The sequence below is a fragment of the Quercus lobata genome, unplaced genomic scaffold, assembly GCF_001633185.2.
Source record: "Quercus lobata isolate SW786 unplaced genomic scaffold, ValleyOak3.0 Primary Assembly Scq3eQI_100, whole genome shotgun sequence".
Lineage (NCBI taxonomy): Eukaryota > Viridiplantae > Streptophyta > Magnoliopsida > Fagales > Fagaceae > Quercus > Quercus lobata.
In genome coordinates this window covers 497660-524909 of record NW_022154707.1, presented here as the reverse complement: position 1 = coordinate 524909, position 27250 = coordinate 497660, and the positions used below count along the sequence as shown (strand labels likewise).

Sequence of the window (27250 nt, the reverse complement as noted above, 5' to 3'; positions counted from 1 at the left end):
TGAAAAGTCGCGTAGGGTGGAGCGGGAAGGGGTGGGTTAAGCAGGGTAGGGCAGGGCAAAATTGTCATCCCTAGTTACATCCATTCACAACCATATTTAGATGGAGGGAGAATGGATGAGAGTAGAGTAGAGTTGGCTAAAAATAAGCTAATTTTGGGCTAAATCTATGATACTTTACGCTATTCTACTATACTCCCCCTCCCTCTCCTTCAATCCAAACAAACCATTAAGAAATTGAGCTACACAAATTTTGCTTTTCATTCATAAGGACGAAGGGGTGGTGGATGCATCGGTGGATGACAATGTCGAGGAGGTTGCTGAAGTCTCCAACCTTAGGCAATAGGGTCAAAACCTTTAACAAGGGTGTCATGTCATGGAGATCAGGGTTAGTGATAGGGGTGTGCGCGGGTCAGATTGGGTGGGTAAAGGCCAATATTTCTATCCAATCTGCCACTAGCGGGTTGGGAAAATTCCAATCCGCTACCGACCCATCGAAGTCTAACTTCGACAGATTGGTAACAAATTTTGGCGGTTTGAACTCGAAGGGTTAGGCGGGTTGACATTATTCTTTTGATAAACTACAAAGTATATATACTTACATACAAGGATAACCAACATTGGTGCCTAAACTAACCATATTACAAACTACAAGAAGTTAAGAACTACTTGAACAAAATTAAAACTAACTCTATTATTAGAAACTAAATGACCTTTAGCTTTTCAATCTAATATTACATGTCATTTTGTATTTGTTTGCATCTTCAATGGATTGATTTGAGTTTGTAAGTATAGCTGGCTTTACATGTAATACCATAACATTTTTATAATATATAAAATGGATCCAAAAACAAAGCATTTTGTAGATTTATAAGAATATATGGAGCCCAAATCAAAAAGACAAACAACATACTCAATAAAAATATAGATACAAACATTTAAGAATATATGACAAAAGAACAATACCTTTGTGGTTGTCTAGGAGAGTACGCAGCTGATGGAAGGTGAAGAATTGAAGGAATAAGAAAAGAGAGACTTTAATATTGGCTAAAGGCGAAGGTTAAATACAGAGTGTATATAGTTTACACCTAAGGCTCCGCTTGAGAGTTTATAAGGGAATGAAATGGAATGGAATGAGATGGTTATAAGGGAATGGAAAGGAATGGAATGTATTTAAGTAAGGGAAATGAATGGAATAGAATTAAGTAACCTTGATTGGATGTTTTAAAATAAAGGAATGAAAATGAATGAAATGTAAGTAATCCTGTTTGGGAGTAACATGGAGAGAATGGAATGGAATCATTCTATGATAATATTACTATTAGACCCCTATTTTAAAATAAAGGGTTGAATATATAGGGGTATTTTGAGAGTTTTAGTAAAAAAATCATTAAATTTAATTTCATTCCCTCCTATTCCTCCCAATTTTGGGGGAATGAAAATTTGAGATTTTAAGGGAATAGAGAGGAATGAATGAGTGTTCCCTCCTACTCATTCCATTCCCTCTCACTTAAACTCCTAAATAAAGGAATGAACTTTCCATTCCCTCCATTAAAACTCCCAAACAAGAGAAGGGAAGAATATTCTAAAATTATTCTTTTTATTCATTTCCATTCCATTCCATTCCCTCCTCCCAAGCAAAGCCTAAAGTGAGTTTAGGGTTTCAATGTTGACTTTTTATATATTTTGTTTAAGGAATTGTTACTGATTTGCTATAAAAATTGATTAGGTAAATTAATTAACTTTAAATACAAATTATACGGTTAAAAATTTTGAACTAATATAAATTTCTATTTATTTATAATTAAGTAGGCGAGTTGGGTTATAGCGAGTTGGCAATATTTCAATCTGTTACTCAACTCAATTCGCTATTTGGGGGTCTAACTCGTCCAACCCAAACCACTTAAATTAATAACCCACATGGGGTGGACAGGTCGGGTGGGTTAGCAAGTCTAGCAGATATTTTACACACCCCTAATTAGTGAGGAACTTTGGTGTCACACATCGTGGCGTCGATTGGGGAAGCATGTTGAAGGGAGAAAGGGAATTGTATAGACAATCTAGAGTTTATCATTTAAAAAAAAATTATTTGTAATCACAAGTATCTAAAAGAAAGAAAAATTATTATAGTTTTCTTTTAATATTTAAAATATGAAAACTAGCAAAATGATATCACTTTTAAGACAGTTGATAGGACATTCTATTGGAAGAGAACGAAATAACATGATATAAAGTTAAAAAAAAAAAAATTAACATAAAAAAAAAGTTAAATAAAAAAACAGATGAAAATATGACTTGATTAAATTTTGGACTTCTATTTAAAAAAGAGAAAATAATTTTGAACTTTTTACCAAAATAAAAAATATAAAAATTTGGACTTATATAAATTGTGCATTACAGTTAATAGGCGCGCATTTCTCTTTCTCTGTCTCTCCAACTTCAACAATTTTGTAAAAAATGCGAACCAGGAACGAGTCCAAGCGGCAGAAACAATCTTCTGGTACTTCATGTCCTTTCAACTTTTAACTATTTCCTCGTTTTGTTTTCTGGGTTCTGTTTGTTTTTCTAATAAAATAGAGGGAAAAAAAAGAAAAAAAAAAGAAATTTACATATATTGTATGTTTAATGTTTGTTTGGTTCCCAGATTGTGAAGAGAGCCCACTTCATCTGTGGAAAATTCTTGTATTATGGTCTCTTGGTTGCTGGCCATCTGGGTTCTCCTAAAATTAAGAATTTGAGATTTGTAAAGTTCGTTTTTAGTTTCCTACACTTTCTAGGCAACCAAACGAGGTGCATTGCTTGTATTTAGAAGTTAATTTGAGCTTAAGAGAATGCAGTAGTTTGCCAAAGTGATTAAAATTTCTGGGTTTGATTGAGATTGCTTTATGGTGTTATTGAGTTTGTGTATTTTTGAAGTTAGTACCATATATGGTGTCTGAGAATATATGTGGGGAAGGTAGAGAAACTGCAAATTTGAATTTATAATACCGATAGTGTGAAACACGAGAAATTAAAGTAATTTTTTTTGGGTTAAAGTTATGGATTTTAAGGAATGGCAGCAGCATACACATTGAGAGTTATGTACACTCTCAAAATATTTGTTTTGCCTCTTTATACAGTCACTTTGTTACGTAATTGTTTGTGTGCTTTGGGCAGGTAGGGACAATGCTAAAAAAGCTCTACCTGAATCAGAAAACAGAAGCCGTTTAGATTCGCATGATGACAGTGGTATATTTAACTCCTTAAATCTTCTGTTAGTTTAGGTGTAATGAGTCTCAGGTAAAGGTTGAGATAGCGTTCTATGTCATTAAAGTGTAATCGGTATTTTTACTTGATTTCAGGAACACTTGCTGACATATCAAGGGAGGCTGTTGGCAGACTTCTTAGACGTGCCAAGAAGCGTGACTCTTCCGGGAAAGAGAAACATTATAACAACCCGAGCCAGCTTGATTCAAATGGCATGGTTGGTCCTGTTAACTTTTATGTTTCGACAAGTAGTAGCATTATGATATTATGCCATATGGAACTTTGGCCTAGTGAGTGTGCATGATGCATCTTTGTTCTATGGAGTTTGATTTTCTGTTTGCCCAGTTTGGAGCCATTACAGAAATTGAATGTTCTTTCTGTGTAAAATTTGATATCCGTTTTATTCTTTCTGCATTACTTTATTTTAATTTCAGACAGAGGGCGGGCCAAAAAGAGATGATAAATTAGATGTGGATTCAGGGGCCCAGTGGAATATTTCAGAGGCTGAAGGTTGTAGTAAGGATCCAATGGGAAAGACTGCCCACGAAAAGAAAGTTGATGAGGGAAATTTACAGCAATTCCTCTCAGAAAATCAGGAAGAACTGAATGACTCGGACTGGGAAGATGGTTCAATACCCATTTCAGATTCCACATACAATCTTCCAGTTACAATTGAATTTAGTGAGACAACAAATTCTGGTATAAGGAAACCTGTTCGTCGAGTTTCTGCCGAGGAGAAGGTGGATTATGCATTTTTAAAATAACATTAGAGTACTGGGCATGGAATTTTTCTCATGAAAGCTTTCTCCTACATAAAATATTTTCTGTCCTCCCCTCTCATGCAGGAATTGGCAGAGCTTGTGCATAAGGTTCATTTACTTTGTATGCTAGCACGTGGCAGATTAGTTGACAGAGCTTGTGATGATCCTCTTATTCAGGTTGTTTCTTGTTAATTCTAATGATCAACTCAGCATTTTTATTGTTATAGCCATCATTGAGCTTCACTCAGAAGTCTATTGTCATCTGCATAAATGGTGTTTGTCAAACTACTATAATTATGTTATTATTACAATTTGACAAGGACCATGTTTTTGATTCCCTACACTAATTGTTGTTGTATTATTATTTTGTATCAGAGGTCACTTTATGTTGCATTGTTGAGGGTAGCTTTTCACTTCCCAAACTTACTGCTCTCATGGTTGAAACCAAAGCCTCTGTTTATAAGGGGTTGAGACAATAGTTTGGCTTCAAAGGCTGGTTATTTCAAATAATGCATGTTAGTTTTTTCTAGTGTCTATAATACTTTTTATTGGTTTTTCTAGTGTCTGTAAACTATAATACTTATAGAAAGAACAGGGAATTTTTTTTTTTTTTTTTTTCTAGTGTCTATCATGTTTACTTCGCTTTCTTGTTAATCTGTTTACTTTTTGGATCAGTACTTATTTTGTCAAGGGTTTACTATTTAGAAGCAAAAAGTACTACTTCTTTGTTCAGCAGTTCTGTTTTGCTAGTATCTTTAGGAGATCTTCTATATACACCTAGTATACTGAAGAAATCTTGTTGTTTTGAACAAAATTCTTGTTATTCTCTCTCTATCTCTCTAAAATATTAGATTATTAGTTCTCTTATCTTTTTTCATTCAGTGGTCATGGAAATGGAAGGAATGAGACACTAAATGTTATTTATGAATAAATCTGATCATTGTGGCAGGCTTCTTTACTGTCTCTTCTACCTCCACACTTGCTGAACATAGCAAAGGTCAAAGAACTTACTGCAGATGCTTTGCATCCCCTTGTTCTTTGGGTATGCTTTTGTTCAATTATTATATGTTGGGATGATTACCAAAAAAATAAACCATCTATGGTTTGGAGTGGTTTCCCTTTGCCTACTCCTGGATTAAAAAGTAGCACTTCATGACACCCAGAAAAGGAAACCCATTTAAGGGTATGAAAAAGCATAACGTAATGACCTCCCAAATAAACTTTTCTTGTGTGAATCAATGAACTGCATACCCAATAATAGAAATCAACAATTAAAATTCAACATAGCGTTTGACAAGACAGCATTTACGATTATCTTGGGAGACAAGCATGGTAGCCTTTGTGGCAATGGGATGTAGCTCAAGAACTCCACTACGGTGAAAAATAATACTTGTGGCTAACCCCTGACTAATCTATTGCAGATCCATAACCGTTCCCAAAAATTTGGGACTAAGGTTTGGTTGTTATTGTTTATCATTAAAATTTGTATTTTTCGGTAACCAAATGGATTCACACACACACACACAATCACTCAATTCTGTAAATTGGCAGAAGTAGAGGATAGCTTATGAAAGATGCTATTGGCCATGGCTAAGCCAGGAGAGAAACATAGTCTTAGGAGAGAAAGAGAGATATATAAAATCAAATGTCACTTTTACCCCTATCTAGCATAGTGAAATGTCACTTTGCCCCTGTCTTTTTTGATGTCTGGATCATGAACCGGATTATGGAAGCATAATAAATAGAACCTCAGAAGGGTAAAGTGCTACTATTTAAACCATGGATAGGCAAGCTAAAACCGTCTGGAATCACAGTTTGGGTTATTTGTAGTTGCTGTCTTGAGTTGTAGTTTTTTTGTGACATATCACTTGTTCGATCTTCTTTAATGCCTTTATATAAAACTTGCAGTTTCAAAATAGCTTCCGTGTTAAAAGCTCAACCAATGCAGAGAGGTCATTTCCTTTGGCTTTGGCCTTTGCTCTTGAAACTCATGAAGGGACTCCAGAGGAGGTAGCTTCTTAATCTCTTATGACTAAATCTTTTTGAAGACTCTATTGGCTTGTCCTATATAGATTTGTTTTCCTCTGTTAGATGTAAACTAGTATTGATGAAGACCTGGAGTTTATCAAGTGCCTTTATAGGACTAAATTAGTTACTGTTGCTAGAAAATACTATACTTTATTTTCTTGTGAATTCATGTCCTTGAGCATAGTGCAATTAAATATGTCTTGAGGTTTTTGAATTTAATTAAAAAAAATGTATAATATCACACATGTAAATTAATTCTGGAAAAAGGGCCAATATGTGCTGAGAGTATATTTGTATCCAATTTGAGAGCTAGATCACATCAATTAATTTATTTGAATGCAATTCTTGGTGAAGAACAGACTATTGATTTGTAATTCTTGTGATTATCCAATAAAGAGGGGCGGGGGGCGGGAGGAAAAGAAAGGGAAAAATGCCTTGACACCCTCTGAACTTTAGGGTAGTGGCCATCATACCCCCTAAACTTTTATTTTAGCTGATTTGCTCCTTGAACTTGACGCATCTGCCAACTAAGTACTTCTGTTACTCTACTGTTAGAATAACTAACGGCCTCACGTGGAAAACAAAATTACCAAAATCAATTCACAAAAAACCGATGAGAGAAGAGAGAGTGATTGCCTTCCATAGTTACCTTTGCTTGACATCCATCACCCGAGTTCTAAAGCTTTTCATGTTGGTAAGCACAACAAACCAAAAAAATACCTCTTTCCCCCCCCCGCTTTGCTGGGTTCAGCTTATAAAAAATTTCACAGAAAATAATGTAGCTTAGTCCTTGTACTGCAAATCTTATTCTTAGTCCACCTGGTGTAATTCGAGTATGTAAATCCACTATTCATTTAAAATTAACCACCCCTGATTAAAATTGAAACTTTGTTATTTATATGATTAAACAAAAAACTTGTTTAGAAGGTGGTACCCTAGCAACTCCGACCCCAACCCCAAACCCAAATCCTATCTTCCATATTCTTTAACACTTCCAAACCATATTCAATGCCCAGAAAAGTGGTGAGAAAAAAAAAAAAAAAAAAATTTTAAAAACATAAACGGAGGCACAAACCCACACACGGAAATTCGTGCAGAAAACTAAACCCACAGTGGGATCAAGAATGATGGCGGTGAGTTCAACCAGTGATTGGAGACTCCAAAACCTAGATCGGCGGTGGATCTATGAGATGCAGCAAGCTATATTGAGACGTCTCTCTCAAAACTGAATCTAGCCTGGGTTTTTGTTTTTGTTTTTGTTTTGTTTTGTTTAGTTTGTTTTTTTTTTTTTTTTTGAATTTTCTCTCCATCGGTTATTTGTAAATTGGTTTTGGTAATTTTGTTTTCCACGTGAAGGGTGTTAGTTTTAACGGAAGAGTAGCAGAAATACTGATTTGGCTGATGTGTGAAGTTGAAGGAGCAAATTGGCTAAAATAAAAGTTCAGGGAATGTGGTAGCTACTAGTCAAAAGTTTAGGGGATGTGAGGGCATTTTTTTTGGGGAAAAGAAAAGGACTAACAGATTCAATTTACATAACAGTGATTAAATAAAAAAGTGTGCTTAAGCCAGAAATTACGTGGCATAGAAATTTGGCTAAAAATATGAATATAAACTTAAGTTTTATGTGAAAAGAATCCAGTTGCTAGCCAATTCTTTGGTGTTGATGTTACTTTTCTTTGTCTTGGTTTACCTTTATTCTTAGTTGGGTAAAATGTTGAGGCGGTTTTCTTGCTTCTTCCTTAGTGAGTGTATATGCTATTGGATTTTAGACATCATTAACCATTTTAATAGTGGTTGTGAACTATTCTCACTTTTGCTTTTCTTGGATGAGTCTTCTGTTTTCTTTGCCCTCAGATATTCAGGAAAGTGTTTACATATGATAAACTCTACCTTCCATAGAATCAGCAATTCCATCCAGATTGGGTTAACTTCGCTGTTGGGAGAAGGGCAATTCTGTGAATATGCATATATTGCTTAGTGCTTTAAGGAAAAGTTACAGGGTCATTGTTTTCTTGCAGATTGTTGCATTGTCTGTGGCACTATTTAGAGCTTTGAATCTTACTACCAGGTATGGCATTTATTATAACAAAAATGATAATAATATATCCTGTTATCTATTATAAATGCATTTTGTTGATAGAATTTTTTTATTATATCTGCATTTGAAGTACGAATATATCTTTTATTTTTTGAACCTCTTGACGTTGGAAGCTTGAACCTGGAGGGTTCTTCTTAAACAATATATAGACCATCAGACCTCCTTTGTGCTGATCTACCATGAGATTTCATTTACTACCACTTTCTCTCCAAAAAACTGATCAGTTCATCAAAACATGGGGTCCTTGTAGAATCATTTGAGCATAACAATACCATGTTAGGATTGATTTTCAATTCTCACTGCATTTTTGGCTTTTAAACCTAACCTGAGAGGTCACTGAAGCTACCATAACCCAAGAACCTTAAATTAATAATCCATGTTTGTTTTGATTCAAACCTGTTTTCATATGTACCATTTTTTTTATGAGATAAGATGTATAGATTTTGTTGAATAGTTTTGTTATGCATTGTCTTAGTGTTGATTTGAAGAAGCTATTGTGAGAAGTGAAAATAGTATAAAATTCAAATTTTATCATTGTCTAGAAGAGATTCATGCGAATATTTCTTAGTCCTAACGCTTCTTATGTAATGAAGAAATTGTCCACTAAAGGACTGTCATGAATAAGAAGGATAATATTAAGTTTAGGTTGTCAATCTTGGTTGCTGATTGAAATATGTTTGTAAGATATAAGAGTAAGCCATAGACATGAAGTTTCCACCTTGTATTCTCATATTTTGAGAAGTATTTTGCTTAAGCTGCATTTAAGAAGCCTTTCTTTAAGGGAACTTTGTATACGCATCTTGTGTATATGAGGTCTCTCCTCTACTTTTAATAAAGCCTTTCATGCCCATTGAGAATGTTTCGTTTATTTATTTTTTGTTTTTGATAATTATTGAGAATGTATCATTTATGGTTGCAACTTCTTGAGATTTATTCATCAGGATGGCATAGTAGGATGATATTTTAATCACAATGTTTATGGAATTAAGGAGGTTAATAATTGGAGCTATTGCTTCCTTATTGAGATGGTCTTAGAGTTTAATTGTTTTATCTATCATTTTCTTACATGGTAGATGTAGAAGACCAGAGTCAAAGCTTTGCTCAAAAAATGGCATCTCATTCTCTAGGTAGAGGGTAAAGTCATGGGTTTAAGTCCATTAGAACTATGGTTAAATGATTAAATTCACCGTTTCCTAATAGTTTAAGTTTTTGGGAGAATCAGTAATTTAACAAAGACAAAATGGGAGTATGTACCTTACCAATTGGAAAAAAGATGTGAATATGTGATCATTTAAAGATTATGAATTTGACTTTTTCACCTTTAAATTCCATAGATGAACTGCCAAATTAGTTGTCAACAGCCAATGTGCTTGACTCTCAGTATCACTAAATATTCCATTAAACTCCGTAGGTGTCTATGCTTATGATTTCTTGATCAAAATATGTTGGTTGATGTACCCATGGGGCTTTAAGATTTGCTTTTGCATCTACTTTACTGCCATGGGATTATGTATAAAAAAATACTGCAAAATTACGTACTATTTCTTCAACTTTGTTACAGTATTTGTTCTTCTTTAGGACATAAACAGATCCTATGCTGTTGTAAGTCCTAGTAAAGCTCAGGATGACATTCTTGACATGCAGTAGTCAGTTTTCAATTGTGATGATTAATGATAAAGGTTCTCTGTTAGGTTGATTTCTTTTCTATTATGGCCTGGGTTTCAGATTCTGGGAAAGTCATGTCTCATGTTGAGTTGGATATATGAATGCATATCTTGTATTAAAAGTATACATTTGTTGTCAGGTTTGTGTCCATTTTGGATGTTTCCTCCTTAAAACCAGAAGCTGATAGGTCTGAATCTTTCATTCAAGATGCAAGCAGATCGAATAAGGGGATATTTAAAAATTCAACACTAATGGTGGCTAAACCAAAGCATGCTTTGGTCTCTCCTGTTAAATCATTTTCATGCAATGAGAGTGGCAATATCTGTGAAACTTCTCAGAGGGGTTCATGCAAAAGTATGGATAACATTGCTCAGTCCAAAGATTCACCTGTTGCTGGTGAGCTGGATGCTATAATGTCAGATTCATTACATTGTGAGGCAAGAAATGATATCTCTGACGCAAGCCTTACCAAGAAATCTCAGGGATTGAATAGGAAAGGGGATCTTGAGTTTGAGATGCAGTTGGAAATGGCTCTAACTGCAACAGCAGTTGTGACTCAGGAGAGCAAAATAGAATCAGATGTGAAAGACTTGAACTCATCAGATTTCTCTTCTCCATTGAAAAGAATGAAAAGAATTGTAAGTGAAGAATCTCCTACTTCTTCCCAGGGGATCTCTACTGCAGTTGGCTCAAGAAAAGTAGGATCTCCTTTGTATTGGGCAGAAGTATACTGCAATGGTGACAACTTGACTGGAAAGTGGGTGCATGTTGATGTTGTCAATGCAGTTATTGATGGGGAGCTGAAGGTTGAAGCTATGGCTGCTGCATGCAAAACATCTTTGAGATATGTAGTTGCTTTTGCTGGGCAAGGGGCCAAAGACGTGACACGCAGGTTTCGCCTCCTTACGATTGTAATTCTAATGCACAGTTACTTTCTGATTTAGTTGTAGCCTTGTTACCTTTCTGGATACTATCAGCTTCCAGTGCTTTCTCGTTGCATTATCTTTCAAACAGGTATTTGTAATGGCATCATTGCAAAAGACACACGCACACATATATATATAAAATATATAAATAAATAAATAAAGTAAAGAGGATTTTACCTAAAAAATTTCAAGTTTTTATAATTTGATAACTTCAAATTTTGGGTTCATGTAAATCTACATATTCTACCAAATGATCTCCACACTGAAGCTTAGGGATTCTTTGGTAGAATGTGGAGATGTATTCATAATTTGAATTTATTCTTGCCTATTGGCTTAATTTAAAGAAAACATGTGTTTCTTTTGGGGCTAAATCCTGAAAAAAATAATAAATCTTCCATGTATAATGCCTATCAAATTGATGCAGGAGCATCTTAGCCCAAAGCAAAGAAGGCCCAGTAGTTTATTTTGCTTAGCCCGTAGCTATTATAGGACAAGTCTTTTATTTCTCTATGTTATGTTTTGTTTGTTACTATGCCTTTAGTTTATTAAAGGTTCATGTGACTTTTAATGAAGTTGGATGGTTTAGTCAAGTTTCTATCAAATTGACCACAGAAATCCAAATCCTTGAAGCTGACAAATGACAATAACTCTGCACTTACATATTTGTAGTAGTGGTGTCTTCATTAACTTCATGTACATGTTTACTAAAGTTTTATTTGTTAGCCAATGAAGGTAATTATTATTTGCGTTGAATTTTGGAATAATAAATCTAAAATGTTAGGTATCTCTAAATAATTAATTTTAAAAACGGCTTTTTTCTGCTAACTGTTTGAACATGGATGCCATGGTAGAATTTAGAATCTTTAGATGGTGTTTTAGCACATAAAAAAATTACTTAGGCAATGGTTTAGAAAGAATGTATGATTTTTTTAACTAATCCTGATAAAGGGTGGATGTGAATGTTTGTGTTTGTGTGTGTACTATCAAATGATAGGATTGAACTCACGAGTTATTCTAAGGTGATTGGTAATTACCACTAAACCAAGACAGCTTTGATTCCCTAATAAGATGATGGAATAAAGTTGCATGAAAATATTTTGTTTGTTCTCTCAAAGGTCATTTGGTCATCTTTAATTGCCAACTACAATTTTTATTATTATTTTTGCGATAAATTACAGAGGTACTTTTTTTGGCTGAAAATTACAAAGGCTCTCAATGTCCTGCTGTTCCATCTGACATCAGTAGCCAGCGTTTATTGTTGATAATTCTTGAGCTTTCTTTACACTATTAGATATTAGTGTGTCTGCTTATTTGCACCTGCATCCATTTATGCACTTGATATGCTTCACTGGCCAAATGCCAATGTGTGCTTTAAGCCTGAATCTTTCTATTTATATGATGACCAGCATAATAAATAGCCTCTCCAGACATGCTCATGTAAATTGTTGCGTATTGTCTTAACTCATTTTCTGGTTTTTTTTGGTGATTATTTTCCATGTATTTGTTGGTAGTGTTTTGAAAACAATACATGAAAATTTATGAGGAATACTGTTAATGGTTTGTCACACTAGATGACAGGAAACTTAATGCTTGGACCTTATAAATGCTAATAGTGATTTTACGGTTTTTTTCTTTATTTTTATTTTTATTTATTCTATTTGCTTGACTATAGTTTCAAATTTCTGGTAATAGTGTTAAGTACGGCTGAAATTTCTTAAAGAGGTAGTAATCATCTCATTACCTGGGTGTGGTACTAAAATGAGCATATTACAGGTATTGTATGAAGTGGTACAAGATAGGATCACATCGAGTTAATTCAATTTGGTGGGATGCAGTGTTGGCGCCACTGAGAGAGTTAGAGGCAGGAGCCACTGCAGGCATGGCCCATACAGAAAAGCAACACATTGAGGCCTTGACTGAACATGAGAAAGTTATAGCATCCAGAAAGTTGGATAATCCAACTAGGGATGATATTCCAGGAGGTGCTAACTTGCATGGGAAGTTAGGCCTAGAAATCTCAAAAAAGAGTGGCAAATCTTGTCTGAGCAATTCTTTTGTTGCTAGCAGGAGCTCTCTTGAGGACATGGAGTTGGAAACTAGGGCATTAACTGAGCCTCTTCCAACTAACCAGCAGGTAGAGTGAACTGCTAAGTTTAGATTGACATGGAGGTAAACCTTCTAAATGGCTAGTTTTTCACGGAAAACTTTGTTTAACCATATGCAGGCCTATAAAAACCATCAACTTTATGCTATTGAAAGGTGGCTTACCAAGTATCAGATACTTCATCCAAAGGGTCCAGTTCTTGGCTTTTGTTCTGGTCATCCAGTTTATCCACGGAGTTGTGTACACACAATCAAGACAAAAGAAAGATGGCTACGGGAAGGGCTGCAAATTAAAGCGAATGAGCTTCCTGTGAAGGTTGATTCTGGGTTATAGGGTTCTACCATGTTACTCTATTAGATTTTATGGTTCTTTATTAAAGTTAGTCCACGTATTTATTTATTTTTTCTTTCTGGACAGGAGTTGAAACGTTCTGCAAAGCTTCAAAAAGTACAAGTTCCTGAAGATGATGAATGTGGTGGGGGTAATTATGAAGGAACTGTTAAACTTTATGGGAAGTGGCAACTGGAACCATTGAATCTGCCTCATGCTGTAGATGGAATTGTTCCAAAGGTGATTTTTATTTATTTTTTTAATCCCATGGAGTTGGTTCATTTCATTAATATTGAGGCAGCTCTTTCTTATTTATATACAATCATCAATTCCTATTGTTCCTGACTGATTTATGAAATTGTTGCTTCATAGCTTTTATCTTGGATGGAGAGATAATTGCACATAGATGTGCTTTGACATGCCATTCTGATGGATCACTATTTCATTAAAAGCACTCAAATGTGCTTTTGCTACAACAACTAACTTAGATTCATCAAAAAGTTTAGAAAATGATATCAAGCTTGCATCGTCATGGTCTACTTTTTGGGTTGCAAGCTGTTTCTATTATACATATTACTTTTGTAAAGTTTGCACTGGAGGAAAAAAAATAAAAGAAGGGGGTGGGGGGTAAGGGCTGGGTTTGGGTCATCAGATATGATGTTATAAATTAATGATGTATTGTGTATGATGTGATGGCAATGATTTTTAGTTTTATATGCACCAGATGGGGAGGTAGGAGTTGGAACTTACTTTTCTATCATGAATTTAATGATTGGGAAATGGGGAGATTCTACTCTTTCTTTGAGCATGTTTCTGCCAGAATTCCAAGGGGGGAGGGTGATGATGTTATGATTTGGCAGTTGAATCGTAGTGGTACTTTTGATGTGTGCTCCTTTTATAAGTCCTTATTGAAAGCCCCTTTTGTTTCCTTCCCTTGGTAGAGCAATTGGTGTGTTAAGGTACCTAAAAGGGTGTTTTTCTTTTTATGGACTGCTGTTAGGGTGGTATTCTTACAATAGAAAACCTTGTTAAGAAGAACTTGTCTCTTGTTAATTGGTGTTGCTTATGTCGGTGTAATGAGGAAATTGTGGATCATCTTTTACTCCACTGTAAGTTTGCTCATGCTTTGTGGAGTGAGGTTTTTCTTATGTTTGGGGTTAAATGGGTGATGCCGAGTACAATTGTCCCTCTTCTTTTCACTTGGAGGAATTGGTTGGGGAATTATTCTTCAAATGTTTGGAATATGGTACCGGTGTGTCTTATGTGGTTAGTATAGAAGGAATGCAATGCCCGAACTTTTGAGGACATTGAGAGACCTATTGATCTGTTGAAGACTTCGCTAGCTAGTACTTTATTTGAGTGGTCTCAAATTTGGGGTTTCACACATTGTATTTCCTTGTCTGATTTCATTATTTCTGTTAGATTTTCCATATGATTTGATTGTATTTTTTGCATTGCTGTCAGTTTACAATTGTAAACACGTTGCACTTTTGCTATCAATAAAGCTTTTATTAGCTTTTATAATAATCCTTAAGGTTGAACTCCCTTCAGTATCTAGGGGCAAAATGAAGCGGGTGCTTACCCAAATTAGAATTAGCTTACCCATATGCTTACTGCCAGTGCCAAATCCTCTTTCATTTTTACCATGCTGCTACTCTGAATTTTGTTTTACTTCCCCCTGTTAGATACAATGTATACACAATAGAAGAAAGTTTTAGTGCTCAGTTGGGTGGTTGTCCCTTTTGAATTGGACTCTGTGCATGTTTTACTAGAAAGTTGTTTCATTTATTTAGTTAAAGCTTTTCTAGAGAATAATTTTATCCCATGACATGTTGGGCAATATGTTGCTGTGGCTAGGTTTTTCCAATTACATAGTGGCAAATGTGCTCAATCGGTGATATATGGTCAACAAGATTATCTGCTAGCAAATAACTAAGTTTCAGAATATGTTTTGAAATATAAATAGTGTACACATCCCAGTAAGTTCAATATATTGTATAGGCAGGATTAGTTATTATTCTCGGGTTCTCAGGTGTCCACCTTTCCTTCATTTATTGCATATGTTTCTTTTGGATTTGGTCCCTTTTTTAGTAGGGCCATTATATAGTTGCTTTTATCTTTCAAACTGTGGCATAGGGTTTTCCCCCTTTTATCCTTTGTTGTTTGTTTTCACCTTTTGGTTGGGATCCTTCTTTATGAGTCCTGCACGTTACTTCAGCTTTATGGGTCCTGGTTTTTGTATTAGGGCTGCAGGAAAAATTGTTTAGGTTCATGATTGGGTTTTAAACATATTCTATAGGTGGCTATGACCAACTGACAAGACAGTATTTCTTCTTTGAGTTGCATCAAGCTAGAGTATTGTAGTTTTATTTCTTATTCTTAATTTGGAATTTTTCTGTTGATCTTTTATCATCATTTGGCAAGGGATTTGTACTCTTCCTATGTTGCAGTTTCCTATCTTAAATCTGATTAGATAATATTTCTTTGCTGCCTATGTTTTTTGTCAAAGAACAAGTTTTAAGGCCTGAAGATTTTGTTTGAGATTTTATGTTGGCTTGCCAAGATTCTCCACCAGTCTGTATGTGGCAAAATTATATGCATGCCAGAATGGAGAATTAGTAGCAGAATATTCTCGCACTTCCCCACTACTTTTATCTGGTTATCTAAGTTTTTTACTTTCAAAATGCTACTTGTGTATGGACCAGCTAGGTTTTTTCTGTTTGGTTCTCAAGCTCTTTATGAAGCTTGATTATCACTTACAGCTAAGTTCTCTATTGGACACAGAATGAACGTGGTCAAGTGGAAGTTTGGTCTGAGAAGTGCCTCCCACCTGGTACTGTGCACTTGAGGTTACCGAGGGTGTTTTATGTTGCCAAGAGATTGGAGATTGATTATGCGCCTGCCATGGTTGGTTTTGAATTCCGAAATGGACACTCGCATCCTGTCTTTGATGGTATTGTGGTGTGTGCTGAGTTCAAGGATGCAATTTTAGAGGTAACTATATTGCACTTCTATGATGCGTTAGGGCCCATGAGAGAAGTGTGAAGTTTTTAGAATTTCTTGTATTTGTTTTTGTGATTAATATTTTTCTCCTTTCCCTTTCCCTTTCTGTAAAATTCCTGAGGCATACATGATTCTTTCATCCAGATTTGCTTACATATTTGATGGCATTCAAGTTGTTTATTAAAACCTACTGATGCTTACTTTTGTTTTTGGGTTTACTAATACAACAGCAAAGCTCAAAGCTTTAGTTCCAGATTTTTTGGGATTAGCTATGGATCCTCAACAAATTTTGGGGTATAAAAGAAAATTATTTTTGCTAAAATATTGGTTAAAGGATATTCATTGTTTCCTAATAGTTTAAGCTTTTGGGATAAGTGATAGTTTATCACGTTAGTAGAGCTAGCTTGTCTTGATTTCAAACCCTGCCTTCCATTTTTAGAAAGTTAAAAATCCCATGTGTTGGGTCCCACTTATTAAGGGAGAGTTTGGGCTCTCACATGAGGGGGAGTGTTAGAATAATGATATTATATTCAATATTTCCTAATAGTTTAGGCTTTTGAGAAATGATTTTATGAGGATAAACTCATATCTTTTAAAATGTCCAAAAATCTTTTCTTTATAATCCTTTAAGATTTCTTCCTAAATTTTCCTAAAAAATTGACATCCTTCCATTTTTTCATGAATTCCAACTAATTTTTTCCTCTTTTGTGTGTTTGGTCAACTAATTTTATTGGAGAGGCCTTTTATCTAATATTTGTTGGTTCTGTTCTCCAGGCATACTCAGAAGAAGAAGAAAGAAGAGAGGCCGAAGAGAAGAAACGAAGTGAAGCACAAGCTATTTCTAGGTGGTATCAGCTTCTTTGTTCCATCATAACTCGGCAAAGGTTGAACAACCGTTATGGTGACAGCTTGTCATCACAAACATCCACTGGGACTAACACTCAACATATTAATAACAAATTAAATGCACCAGTTGGTGGAGGTGATGAAGGCAAGCAGTCTCATGTATGCCAGACAGAAGACATAAATCATGCCAAGTTGGATGCTCAAGCTAGCCTGCCAGAAGACCATGAGCATGTATTCTTGACAGAGGACCAGACTTTTGATGAGGAGAGTTTGGTGCTGACAAAGCGATGTCATTGTGGATTTTCAGTCCAAGTGGAGGAATTGTAGCACTATAGATGTGACACTGTTCTACATTAACTTAATGCTTGAAGATGTACAAGTAGATTCCTTACTGAAGTCAATCTCATAAAGCATTGCCATTTTGTTATGCGTCTAATTTCTGTCAGTTGTGCAGTGAGCCAGGCATTGATATCTTTACACTTCCATGTAATGATGTAAATATCTAGGGACATGAGAGAAAGTCTTGGTTTTCCCCTTTCTTTGAGCACAAATGAGAACATAAACTTACAGGATCCTTTTTTTACAAATTTCTCCTTTTTGGGTAGTGATGACTTAAACATGCATTTCTCCATTTCCACACGGATGAACACATTATATTGTTTGCAAAATCTCATGCATCTTTACATGCAGGAGGAGGTGGTTATTGATACTTGATAGAAAATGAACAGTACAAAACTGTAGTCATTGAAGATGTGTGGTACATTACAGCCAGGAAGGCAACTAATGACCCATATTCTTGATTATTTTCCTTGCACAACTCAAACTGTATTCATCTTTGGTATTTGTTTGATCTTTAGCAAGAGAAGTCAATTTCTGAAAAGTGACTGGTAAGTCTTCAGCTTGAGTCTACGATGTCTGTTAGTTGGTGGGTGGCTTAAGCGTTAAATTCTACAGTACATATTGATTTATTGGTTCTCTATTTTTCTTAAACTTTGTTTAGTTATATCCTTTTTCATATTTGTTATAAAATTTGTATATCGTTCATTAAGTATCGCATGTTTTAAATAGTTTGGTAAGTTAAATTTTGTTTGGAAGGTTGGGTTTTGAAAAGCCTTGTAACTTTAGTGACATTGTCCAATCTCATCCATAGGGAGGACCTAGTTTCAAATTCCCTACCCCCACTTATTTGTAACCAAAAAAAAAAAAATCATAGTTTCTACTTTGTTTCTGTAAAATCTGCTAGTGTAGATTTAGGTTCCTACTTCCTACTTCCTAGAGCATTCTAGGTGTTTGCATGCATTATTTGAGATGGCTAGATGGGCTGAGATGGATCTCATCGTTAGCAATTCATAAACATGCCTGTGCAAAATTGTGGTAGCATCTACTGCACAAGCTTTTTTTTTTTTTTCTCTATTTATTATTATATTTTCTGGCTGAAAATCAATACAAAAGTGGCTTCGAATCTGGTTGTGCACTTAAAGAGAGTAGGGGTTTGGAGTTAAAATGGGTAAAGGCATTGGAATAAAACAACAATCTTAAAGCATATTTAGAATATGTTTGTTAAAGCTGGTTTCATATGGGTAGCATGGGTTTATGGATGAGCTTTTGGAACTTCAAAAGTCCTCAAGATACATCTTGGGTTTGGAGAAAACTACTATTATAACTTGCCATGGGTTACAGTGTTTGAATGAATTGAAACATTAAGGTGGGATTAATTTTGGTGGGGGTATAATTCCTGGTTCCTGAGCACCATAGTCCAAATTTCTTTCAGGATTTGGATAATTTGGATTGGAGGGCTTGCTGGGTGTAGTATAGTGGTTTGTCTTCAAAAGTTGTTTTGGTTTTGCTTTTTCCATATGCTCTATTGTTACTATTTTGCCTTGAAGATATTTTTGAAGGTGTGCATGACTTTCCATAAGAACATGATAACTCTATGGGAGATATTTATCTTCCAAAGCCTGTACTACATTCTTTTGGAGTCGTCTATTGGGTTCTTACTTCACTGTTGTTCACCTCATAAAATTTAAATTGTCTTCATACTTCAAAGTTTTTGAGAGGGACGTGAAAACCATTTACTACAAATTGCTTTTGACATTCCTAAAGTAATAGCTCCGCGACTCTAACTGCCTTGGAGTTAGCGTGCTGTTGTATGTTTGTTTGTTATCAAAAGAAATGACATCACTTTGCACTCTATTACTTTAGTAATGTCAAAAGCAATTTGTAGTAAATGGTTTTCACGTCCCTCTCACAAACTTTGAAGTATGTGTATTTCAGTGGGCGATCTTTGAAGCTCGAAAATTTCAATGGGCGACTTACCTAAAGGTTATACAGTATATGACAAATATTAGAAAACATAGACTGGTCGGGTGGCTCCAATAATGTATTTAAAAACTTAATGCACTCAAGTAGCCATGAGTTCTGTCGAATGGCTTTATAGCTGAATTATCACATTTTCATGTGCAAAGTGCTTGAGAGATTTATGAGGAAAGAGTTCGAGATGCGGGATTAGGAGTATATTGTAACTATCTTCAAAAAAAAAAAAAAAACCCAAAGTTCTTGTTCATCTTTTAAGATATAAATTACGAGAAAGATTTCATGATTCGAATTATGGTTTTCAAACAGGTCATGGATTGTCTATCAAATTGAAATTAATAGAATAACAAAAGTTATATATGCAAGAAAAATACAAAGTTTGATGCAGTTTTGTAGTATCTATACATACACACTTGTGCAATTAAAAGCAATATTTAATATGTACTTTCTAATGGATTAAGATCCTCCTAAGTTTTTGAGATAATTTCAATATAGAATTCTTAAATCTTATCCATCTATCTTGAAATGAATGAATTAGATTTTACCACATCATCAATAATTTACATAAACACTAAAATTGTAACAATCAATCCTTTTTAGAATGTTAAATATTAGCATTGATATATCACGTTGAATATACTAGAATAGATACGGTAATGAAAGCACAAAGTATGAGAACACAAGAACATGAGAGTTACGTAGAGTGAAGTATAAATCCTATATTACAATGAATCATAACATGAGAATATATAGTAGAATAAATCTTAAACTAACTATATATTAACTATGGTTAATAGACTTTTAGTACAAGTAGGAGACTTGACTTGCACACATAAAAAAATTGGACTTGGGCTTATTACATTGGGATAATTATCTCTAACATAAAATATTGATGACATGATAAAATCTAATCCACTCATTTAAAAATGACATGATAAAATATAATCTACTCATTAAAAAAATGAATAAATAGGATTGTGAGAATTTTGTAGTAAAGTTACCCTAAAAACTATTGAAAATCTTAATCCCTTGGTATAGTTGGTTATTATCCTTGATACAAATGACATAACGAATTTTTACAAATATTATAAGTAATAACTATAATAATTTTGAATGATGGATTTCAACTTTGATTTTTTCTTTTAAAAAGTAAACATTAATACTTAATAGGACAGAATTTGAATTCTTGTTCATTTAATTTGGCTATCAATCGTAATGTTTGACTATCATTAGAAGATAATGAATCCCCTAATTTTGACGATTACAATCTATCTACTTAAAATAGTTAAAGACATCTAGGCATCTAGCTATCATCCTTCATCTGTCATCCATCCATTGAAAGATGACGTCATTGTTTATTAAAACAAACTTACAAATCTAATATGATCATTTGGGGATTTTTTAGAAAATAACTACAAAACCCAAACAATATCATTAGTTAGGAAACATTTCAAACTAATTTGCTTTGTAACAATTCGAGTTCAGTGGACTCGATTTCTGCTTCAGCCAAATCAGCCACCTAGGCCAGAAATCGAGTGCAATGGACTCGGTTTCTAAGCAAAGAAATCGAGTCTACTGGACTCGGTTTCTAAGCAAAGAAATCGAGTCTACTGGACTCGGTTTTTGTTCATGGAAACCGAGCCCAATGGACTCGATTTAGTAACGCAGAGACGGTGAGAACCCAGCAACCCAGAGAGTTCAAAACGAAGAGGAAAGAAGCAACGATGAAAGAAGCAACGCCTGGGTTTGGTCAGATCGAACGTGTCTTGCCGCCGCGACGATGCAAAAACCCAGCAACCTAGCGTCGATCTGACCAAACCCAGGCGGCGAAAGCTTCAGGCGAGGCAAAACACAAAGATCGGACGTGTCTCGCCGCCGCAATGATGCAAAAATCCAGCAACCCAGGCGCCGATCTGACCAAACCTAGGCGGCGAAAGCTTCAGGCGATGCATAGATTTTTATGGAGAGTGGGTTTGATTTGTTTTGGATTTGATTTGTTCATGGGTTTTGGGGCTTGGAAGTGGAGAGTGGGACGGCATTTGGAGAAGAAAAGGAAAGGAAGAACAAAGAAAAAAAATCCGTGTAAGTTAACTGAAATCGAGTGCTTTGAGCTCGATTTCCATAGACGTAAAGCGAGTCCTGTGAGGTCGATTTCCATTAAGGTAAAGCGACTCCTTTGAGCTCAATTTCTGACCACTAAAATACAAATCGAGTCCTTTGAACTCGAATTGTTAGAAAACAAATTAGTTTGAAACGTTTCTTAACTAATGATATTGTTTGGGTTTTGTAGTTATTTTCTAAAAAATCCCGATCATTTGTTTTGGATAGATGCATAACATATTTGCACCTAGGCATAATATTGTCAATTTCTTTTTTTCTTTTGGGGGGGGGGGGGGTGGGGGTGGGGTGAATGTTTACAAACTATTGAAAATCTCTATTAAAAAAAAAAAAAAAAAAAAAAATTCAAGTGCTCAACTTAGATTGCTCGATTTGGGGGGGAGGGGGGGTGGGTGGGGGATTTTTATTTTTTAACCTCATTTTTTGTTATTGTGATAAAATAAATGCTATGAATAATTATTATTTTTTCAAAATTTGAAAAAGGCTTAATCATATTTTTAAAACGTGGTATTGTTAATAGCAATATTTAGAGTTAATGATAAATCTTGTAATTATAAGAGAGAATTGGATTGGTTAGAAATGGGTCAGAGGAGGGGGAAGGGCCCACCCACACATTAGTCCTGACTCAACACGTGGATGAGATTCCAAGAAGGAACCACGAAGAGGCCGACATTCCAAAAAACCTAAAGAGTGAGCATTCCTCGAGAATTGTCGACTAAGCCACTTGCACCAGATAACAGAATATCAAAGAAGATGGTAGAGATGTGCAAGCAAAGAAAAAAGGAAGTATCCAGACAAAGTAACTATCACCTCCGCATTCAATGCACTACACCAACTCAGTTGACCGCATTAATGGAGGAATGACATATGAATAGTATTTTCACAGTTTACAACATATTCTACCACTTCCAACAAAACTTTAATGGGACAAGCATCTAAAGGAAGGTTAGTGACTGTACACGTGGAGGGCTCAGATATAATTCAGCTATCTATATAAAGAAAGGAAGCCCCAACAAAATAGGGGACGAAAAACTGAAAAGAAATACATATATTGTACATCACTATCCTATAATTGAGACTTGAACAATTTATAAACATTTGCTCCTCGACCTAACCTAAGGAAGTGTTAATCCCAAATTTTTTTTTATCTTTAAGAATTATTTAACTTTTTCTCCATTAACTTAAAAGCCAATCCATACTTATATACTAAAGTTGACCTCGAAAGCCCATTCTCTAACAAATTAATTGTATTGGGCCATCTAACCTAAATCCACTATTTTAAGTGGGCTTAACCTATTGGACCCTCTTACAGTATCAAAATGGATTAGTTAAAGGAACACTTTGACATAAAATTATAATAGAGTTTAAAAACTTAAGGGTTTGACTTACCTCCAGTACTTTTTTAACTGGATATATCATTTTGTTATAAATATACAATGACAAGTAGTAATAAATTTTAATCTTCACATTTTTATTTTGTTAGTGGGTGATGTGGCTTTCTTTGATTAAAACAAAAGGAGATTAATTTTTAAAAAGTACTAATAGTAAGCCATACCCAAAACTTAATTTCACACACTTAAACACAATTAAAATGGATTAACTTTTATTACCGCACACTCTTTGTGCAATGGTCATTCTATAAGTATAAATGTTTGTGAGATGTAAGAGGCAAAGGTCGGGATTCAAACCTCTAAGAGAAAGACTCCTATACATATACACTTAGATTAGGCCAAAGTAAAATTCTATTTTGTAAAAAAAAAAAAAGAAAAAAAAAAAAGAATTAACTTAGTACTTTGTTTAGCTTCCACTTTAATTATTTATTATAGATTATCTCTATGAATATCTAGATTTGGATCACTTCTATTTACTTCTCGTTAAATCACGTTTATGATGAAATCACGTTTATCTCGTGTAATTTTATACTAAGTTTTTGAAGTAGATAAAAACAGTGTATAAAACAATTAATATCACCCATAATGTAACTAGAAAACTTGAAAACTCCAAGCCTCTATAAAACTGAGTTAACCTACAAGGGCAAATAGATACATTTCACCCTAATTGATAGCTCAAAATAGGTGGGGCTAGATTTTAGTTAATGTTTCAAATAATTGAATCTCTTTTTGCCTCATACCAAGCTTTGAACCATAGAGGTCACAAGAAGCTATACCAACAACCCAAAAGAGAGATGATCATATAATGGGTAGTTACAAACACTTCACATTCTGGCTAAATACAAGAACGAAAATGATAGTACGAAGTACAATTTTATTATTATTATTATTATTATTATTATTATTATTATTATCACTTAGAAATAAAGCAAATCAATATTTTGTATACCTATACTATAAAAACAATATTGATTTACTTAATTTCTAAGTGATATAAACAAAACAACGGCAAAGATAACAAATACTCCTATGAGGCTATGACATATCACTATTAATGCCCAATACATGATGCAATGAGCTTTCAGACAATGACTCATCTGTAATATAAAGCAATGTAAAGTCAACACAGCTGTTTGAACAAAAAAGGGGTTGTGGGTCATGGCTTAATCGAATTCATTCATGGCTGAAATCTTAATAGCACCATTGAAAGCATGGAAACCAAACCTTGCTAAGAATTAATTCAAGCAAGCTACTACACTGAAAAAAACTGCCCCCATAAATTTCAACCATATTCTTGGTCTCATAGATATATATTGATTCCCCCATATTCTTGGTCTCCCCAAACAAACATACAGATACAGAAACCAATTGTCAATTAAGTGGAGGCAACATATTCCTCCACAAAAAACCATATTGTCAACAAGATCAGGCCCCCACATGAAGTCACCAATTGTCAAAAGGCCTTTTAACACAGACAGAGACACATCAATGGCTATGGTTAAGACCCCTTGAAAGGCAATCTCTTTGTACAAAATTCAGTCTTATCCCTGAAATTTAACAAAAGTACCGTACGAGGTTCCTCAGTGCCTAGTGCCAACACAGTCATAGATCAAATTGTCTGTTCCTCCTTCCAATTATCTAAACCAAATCCAAGCTAATGCTTTTTACACAATCATCAACCCACTAAAATATATACCCAATTTCAGATATTAATGTTAAATCTCCAGCACTATTTCTAGGGACTATCTCTAATTTACATCCAAAATAGACCAACATCAAGCAAGTCATTAATTAACAAAGAACAAAACCCACTTTTACATTCTCAAACTCTAGCCCCCCAAAATGAAGAAATGCAGGCAATGAAGACTATTGAAGACATAACAAATGAACAAAGTACAACAGCATCCATAATTAATTCTAGACTTCTAGCCATATCCTCTGTTAAGATTAGAAACCAACAAAGCCTCAAAGACAGCTACATCACATTGTACATGCAATTACATGATAAAACACCATAAAACTAGAACTAACACCAACCCAATTCTACAAAGAAACACATAGAGACGTCAAACACCACTACAACCATTAAGGAGTAGTCTATTGTTCAACACTCACTTCAGTCATTGAATCCTTCACCTTTGGAGGGCGACCCCTAGGCTTTCCAGTAGTTGTTGCTGTTGGCTCTGTTGTTGCCGTTGTTCCTCCCAATCCTCCACTAGGCCTCGCCATCTTCCTTGGCCGTCCTCTTGGCTTCCCACTACCTGATGAGGCCTTCACCTTGGGCAACTTTGGAGGCGCCTTGGGCGACTTTGGAAGCACAGCCACATTCGGATCCTTAGGTGGGCGACCCCTAGGCCTTGCGGGACCCGAGTCAAAGATCTGTGATATTAGGCCCTTTGGCTTTGGCGGCCTGCCACGCCCCCGCCTAGGAGGCGCATTTGGGTCCGGCTTAATGTAGTTGTTCTTATAGAAAACAAGCTCTCCACTGTCTTTCATGTTGTTGAGGTGGTCTGTGAGGAGTGCTGAGTGGCCAGCAGGCAAGTCCCCATATGTGGACTCAATGTGCCTTGATATGGCTGATTTGTTTGAACCATTCTTTTCATCCAATGCTTCAATTGCATCCATAATCATCTGGAGTTTCAAAACTCAAGCATTATCAGTAACGCTTATTTTTCTTTTGGCTGGGTAATTTTTGTTTTTGTTTTTGTTTTTAAATGTGGTCTTATTAACTTAAGTACTAGTATTTATATAAAAGCAAGTACAATACAAAATTCAATTCAGTGTTTCAATCATCTGGAATTTCAAAACTCATACATAACCAAAAAGTTAATCTTTTAGATGGGTAATTTTAAAAGGCAGTATTAGCAAAATTTCCGTAGAATTCAAATTTAGATTGATGAGGAAAAAAGAAGTGAATTGGGTATGGGAGATGTTGAGATTTTTCTTTTTCTTTTGAAAAAGGAACTAAAGCAACAAAATCCTTTCTTGAAGTACTGAATAATTGAGCTCAAGTAACAAGAACCAAAGCATAAAGATTAAGAATTTCGATGAATTAGGGCTCAATTATGATCAGTAAAATGTAAATTCATGGTCTGAATGAAAAACTAGTTTTTTTTTGGTTAAAAAACAAGCAAAATTTTGAAGTTCTTCAGGAACCCCATTTTTCTTTCCAATAATACCCAAAATTGGACAGAGGTAGCATAAACCCAAATGGAAAACAACGAATTATTGACCATCCAGAGCACATTATGAGTAGGAAAAAAAAGTGTTAAAATAGAAAATTAAAAAAAAAAAAAAAATCCGTAGAAAACCCTTTTTTTCTTTTAAAAAAATAAAAGGTTTCAAAGACTAAGCACAAGCAACAAGACCCAAATCAAAGAAAAACAAAGAAATTAGATCCAGTAGACTTCACACTTGACAATGAAAAAGAAAATTGAGAATTTAGTTTTTTTTTGGTTAACTTGAAGAACCCGTTTTAATTAAAAGACATAGTGAAAAGCAAAAAAATTTAGATCAATCAGAGCTCAACCCTGATGAGGAAAATATATAAAATAAGTGTCACAAAGATTTTTTTTTTTTTTTCTTTTTTTGGAAAAACAGTTTCTTATTTTGTGGAGATTTGTAGGGATAGAGTGGTGTACCTCTGGGTAAGGAGGAAGTGATTTAGGCTTATTAACCTCTTCAGCTGCCATGAAAGTTGCAATCTTTATAGAAAGAGAGAGAGAAAATAAGAAGCTATTGAAGGGCTTTTAGAGAGAGAGAGAGAGAGAGAGAGAGTGTCTCACACTCAAAGCACAGAGCTAACTATTACAGAACTGAACAGCCACAAACAACAAAACACTTTCGTTCAAAAACAAAAACAAAAAAACACAACCCCAACTGTTTGATCTGGGAAGCACTTGCAAGGGTTTGAGGTTTGGATTTAAAGAAAGAGTGCAAAATTTTTTTTTTTGGGGGAAAAAAATAACAATCATTTAAAAATGGGGCTTTTTATATTTTATTAAATGAAATAGACGGCTGGGGATGTCTGAGTGGATGATGATCGGACGGTCCAGGATAGATCGGGGGATTACACGCGGATCGATGACGTGGGTGGGGGGTTTCTATTTAATTAAAAATTTGAATTTTGGTGAAAATTTTGAAATCACCGGGTTGTCTCCGTTTTGGTCCTTTTGGAATTGGAGATGAGGTTTGGGGTAGCTATCATGTGGTCCCTCACCCACCAACAAAGTTATCAAGGGTCGGAAATGGGTTTTTTTTTTTTTAAAATCCTATAATGTAGGGTCATAGATTATCTATTTGGTTAAGAGGGTGAAAAATAAATGAGAGGTTGCTAGATTAGAAAATGGAGAAATAATAAAAAGAGTAAAAGATGGGATGATGAAAAGTGAGAGGTTACTAGATTAGAAATTTGAGAAATGATA

The 27250-nt window shown here is 34.8% G+C and overlaps 2 protein-coding genes across 2 annotated transcripts; one reads left to right on the top strand and one right to left on the bottom strand.

Moving 5' to 3' along the window:
* The first annotated feature begins 2411 nt into the window (after positions 1-2411).
* Positions 2412-17627, top strand: LOC115972966 (DNA repair protein RAD4-like). The gene is made up of 14 exons (XM_031093182.1): positions 2412-2497; positions 3154-3225; positions 3339-3460; positions 3678-3983; positions 4089-4181; positions 4954-5046; positions 5913-6014; positions 8051-8100; positions 9935-10687; positions 12495-12855; positions 12946-13140; positions 13243-13395; positions 15940-16149; positions 16933-17627. Exons 1-14 carry the CDS (start codon positions 2455-2457, stop codon positions 17329-17331), a joined length of 2952 nt encoding a protein of 983 aa, XP_030949042.1. The 5' UTR covers positions 2412-2454; the 3' UTR covers positions 17332-17627.
* Positions 17628-24669: 7042 nt separating this feature from the next.
* LOC115972923 (HMG-Y-related protein A-like) lies at positions 24670-26799 on the bottom strand. Its single transcript, XM_031093149.1, has 2 exons — positions 26468-26799; positions 24670-25457 (listed from the first exon to the last, which is right to left on the bottom strand). Exons 1-2 carry the CDS (start codon positions 26516-26518, stop codon positions 24924-24926), a joined length of 585 nt encoding a protein of 194 aa, XP_030949009.1. The 5' UTR covers positions 26519-26799; the 3' UTR covers positions 24670-24923.
* Between the last annotated feature and the right edge of the window lie 451 nt (positions 26800-27250).

Excerpts from the sequence above, each read along its gene's own strand:
- LOC115972966 (XM_031093182.1), top strand. The coding sequence starts at position 2,455 with ATGCGAACCAGGAACGAGTCCAAGCGGCAGAAACAATCTTCTG. Across the intron at positions 3,984-4,088 it reads GAGTTTCTGCCGAGGAGAAG|GAATTGGCAGAGCTTGTGCA; the intron begins GTGGATTATGCA and ends CCTCTCATGCAG. Across the intron at positions 6,015-8,050 it reads ATGAAGGGACTCCAGAGGAG|ATTGTTGCATTGTCTGTGGC; the intron begins GTAGCTTCTTAA and ends GTTTTCTTGCAG.
- LOC115972923 (XM_031093149.1), bottom strand. The coding sequence starts at position 26,518 with ATGGCAGCTGAAGAGGTTAATAAGCCTAAATCACTTCCTCCTTACCCA. Across the intron at positions 25,458-26,467 it reads CACTTCCTCCTTACCCAGAG|ATGATTATGGATGCAATTGA; the intron begins GTACACCACTCT and ends TTGAAACTCCAG.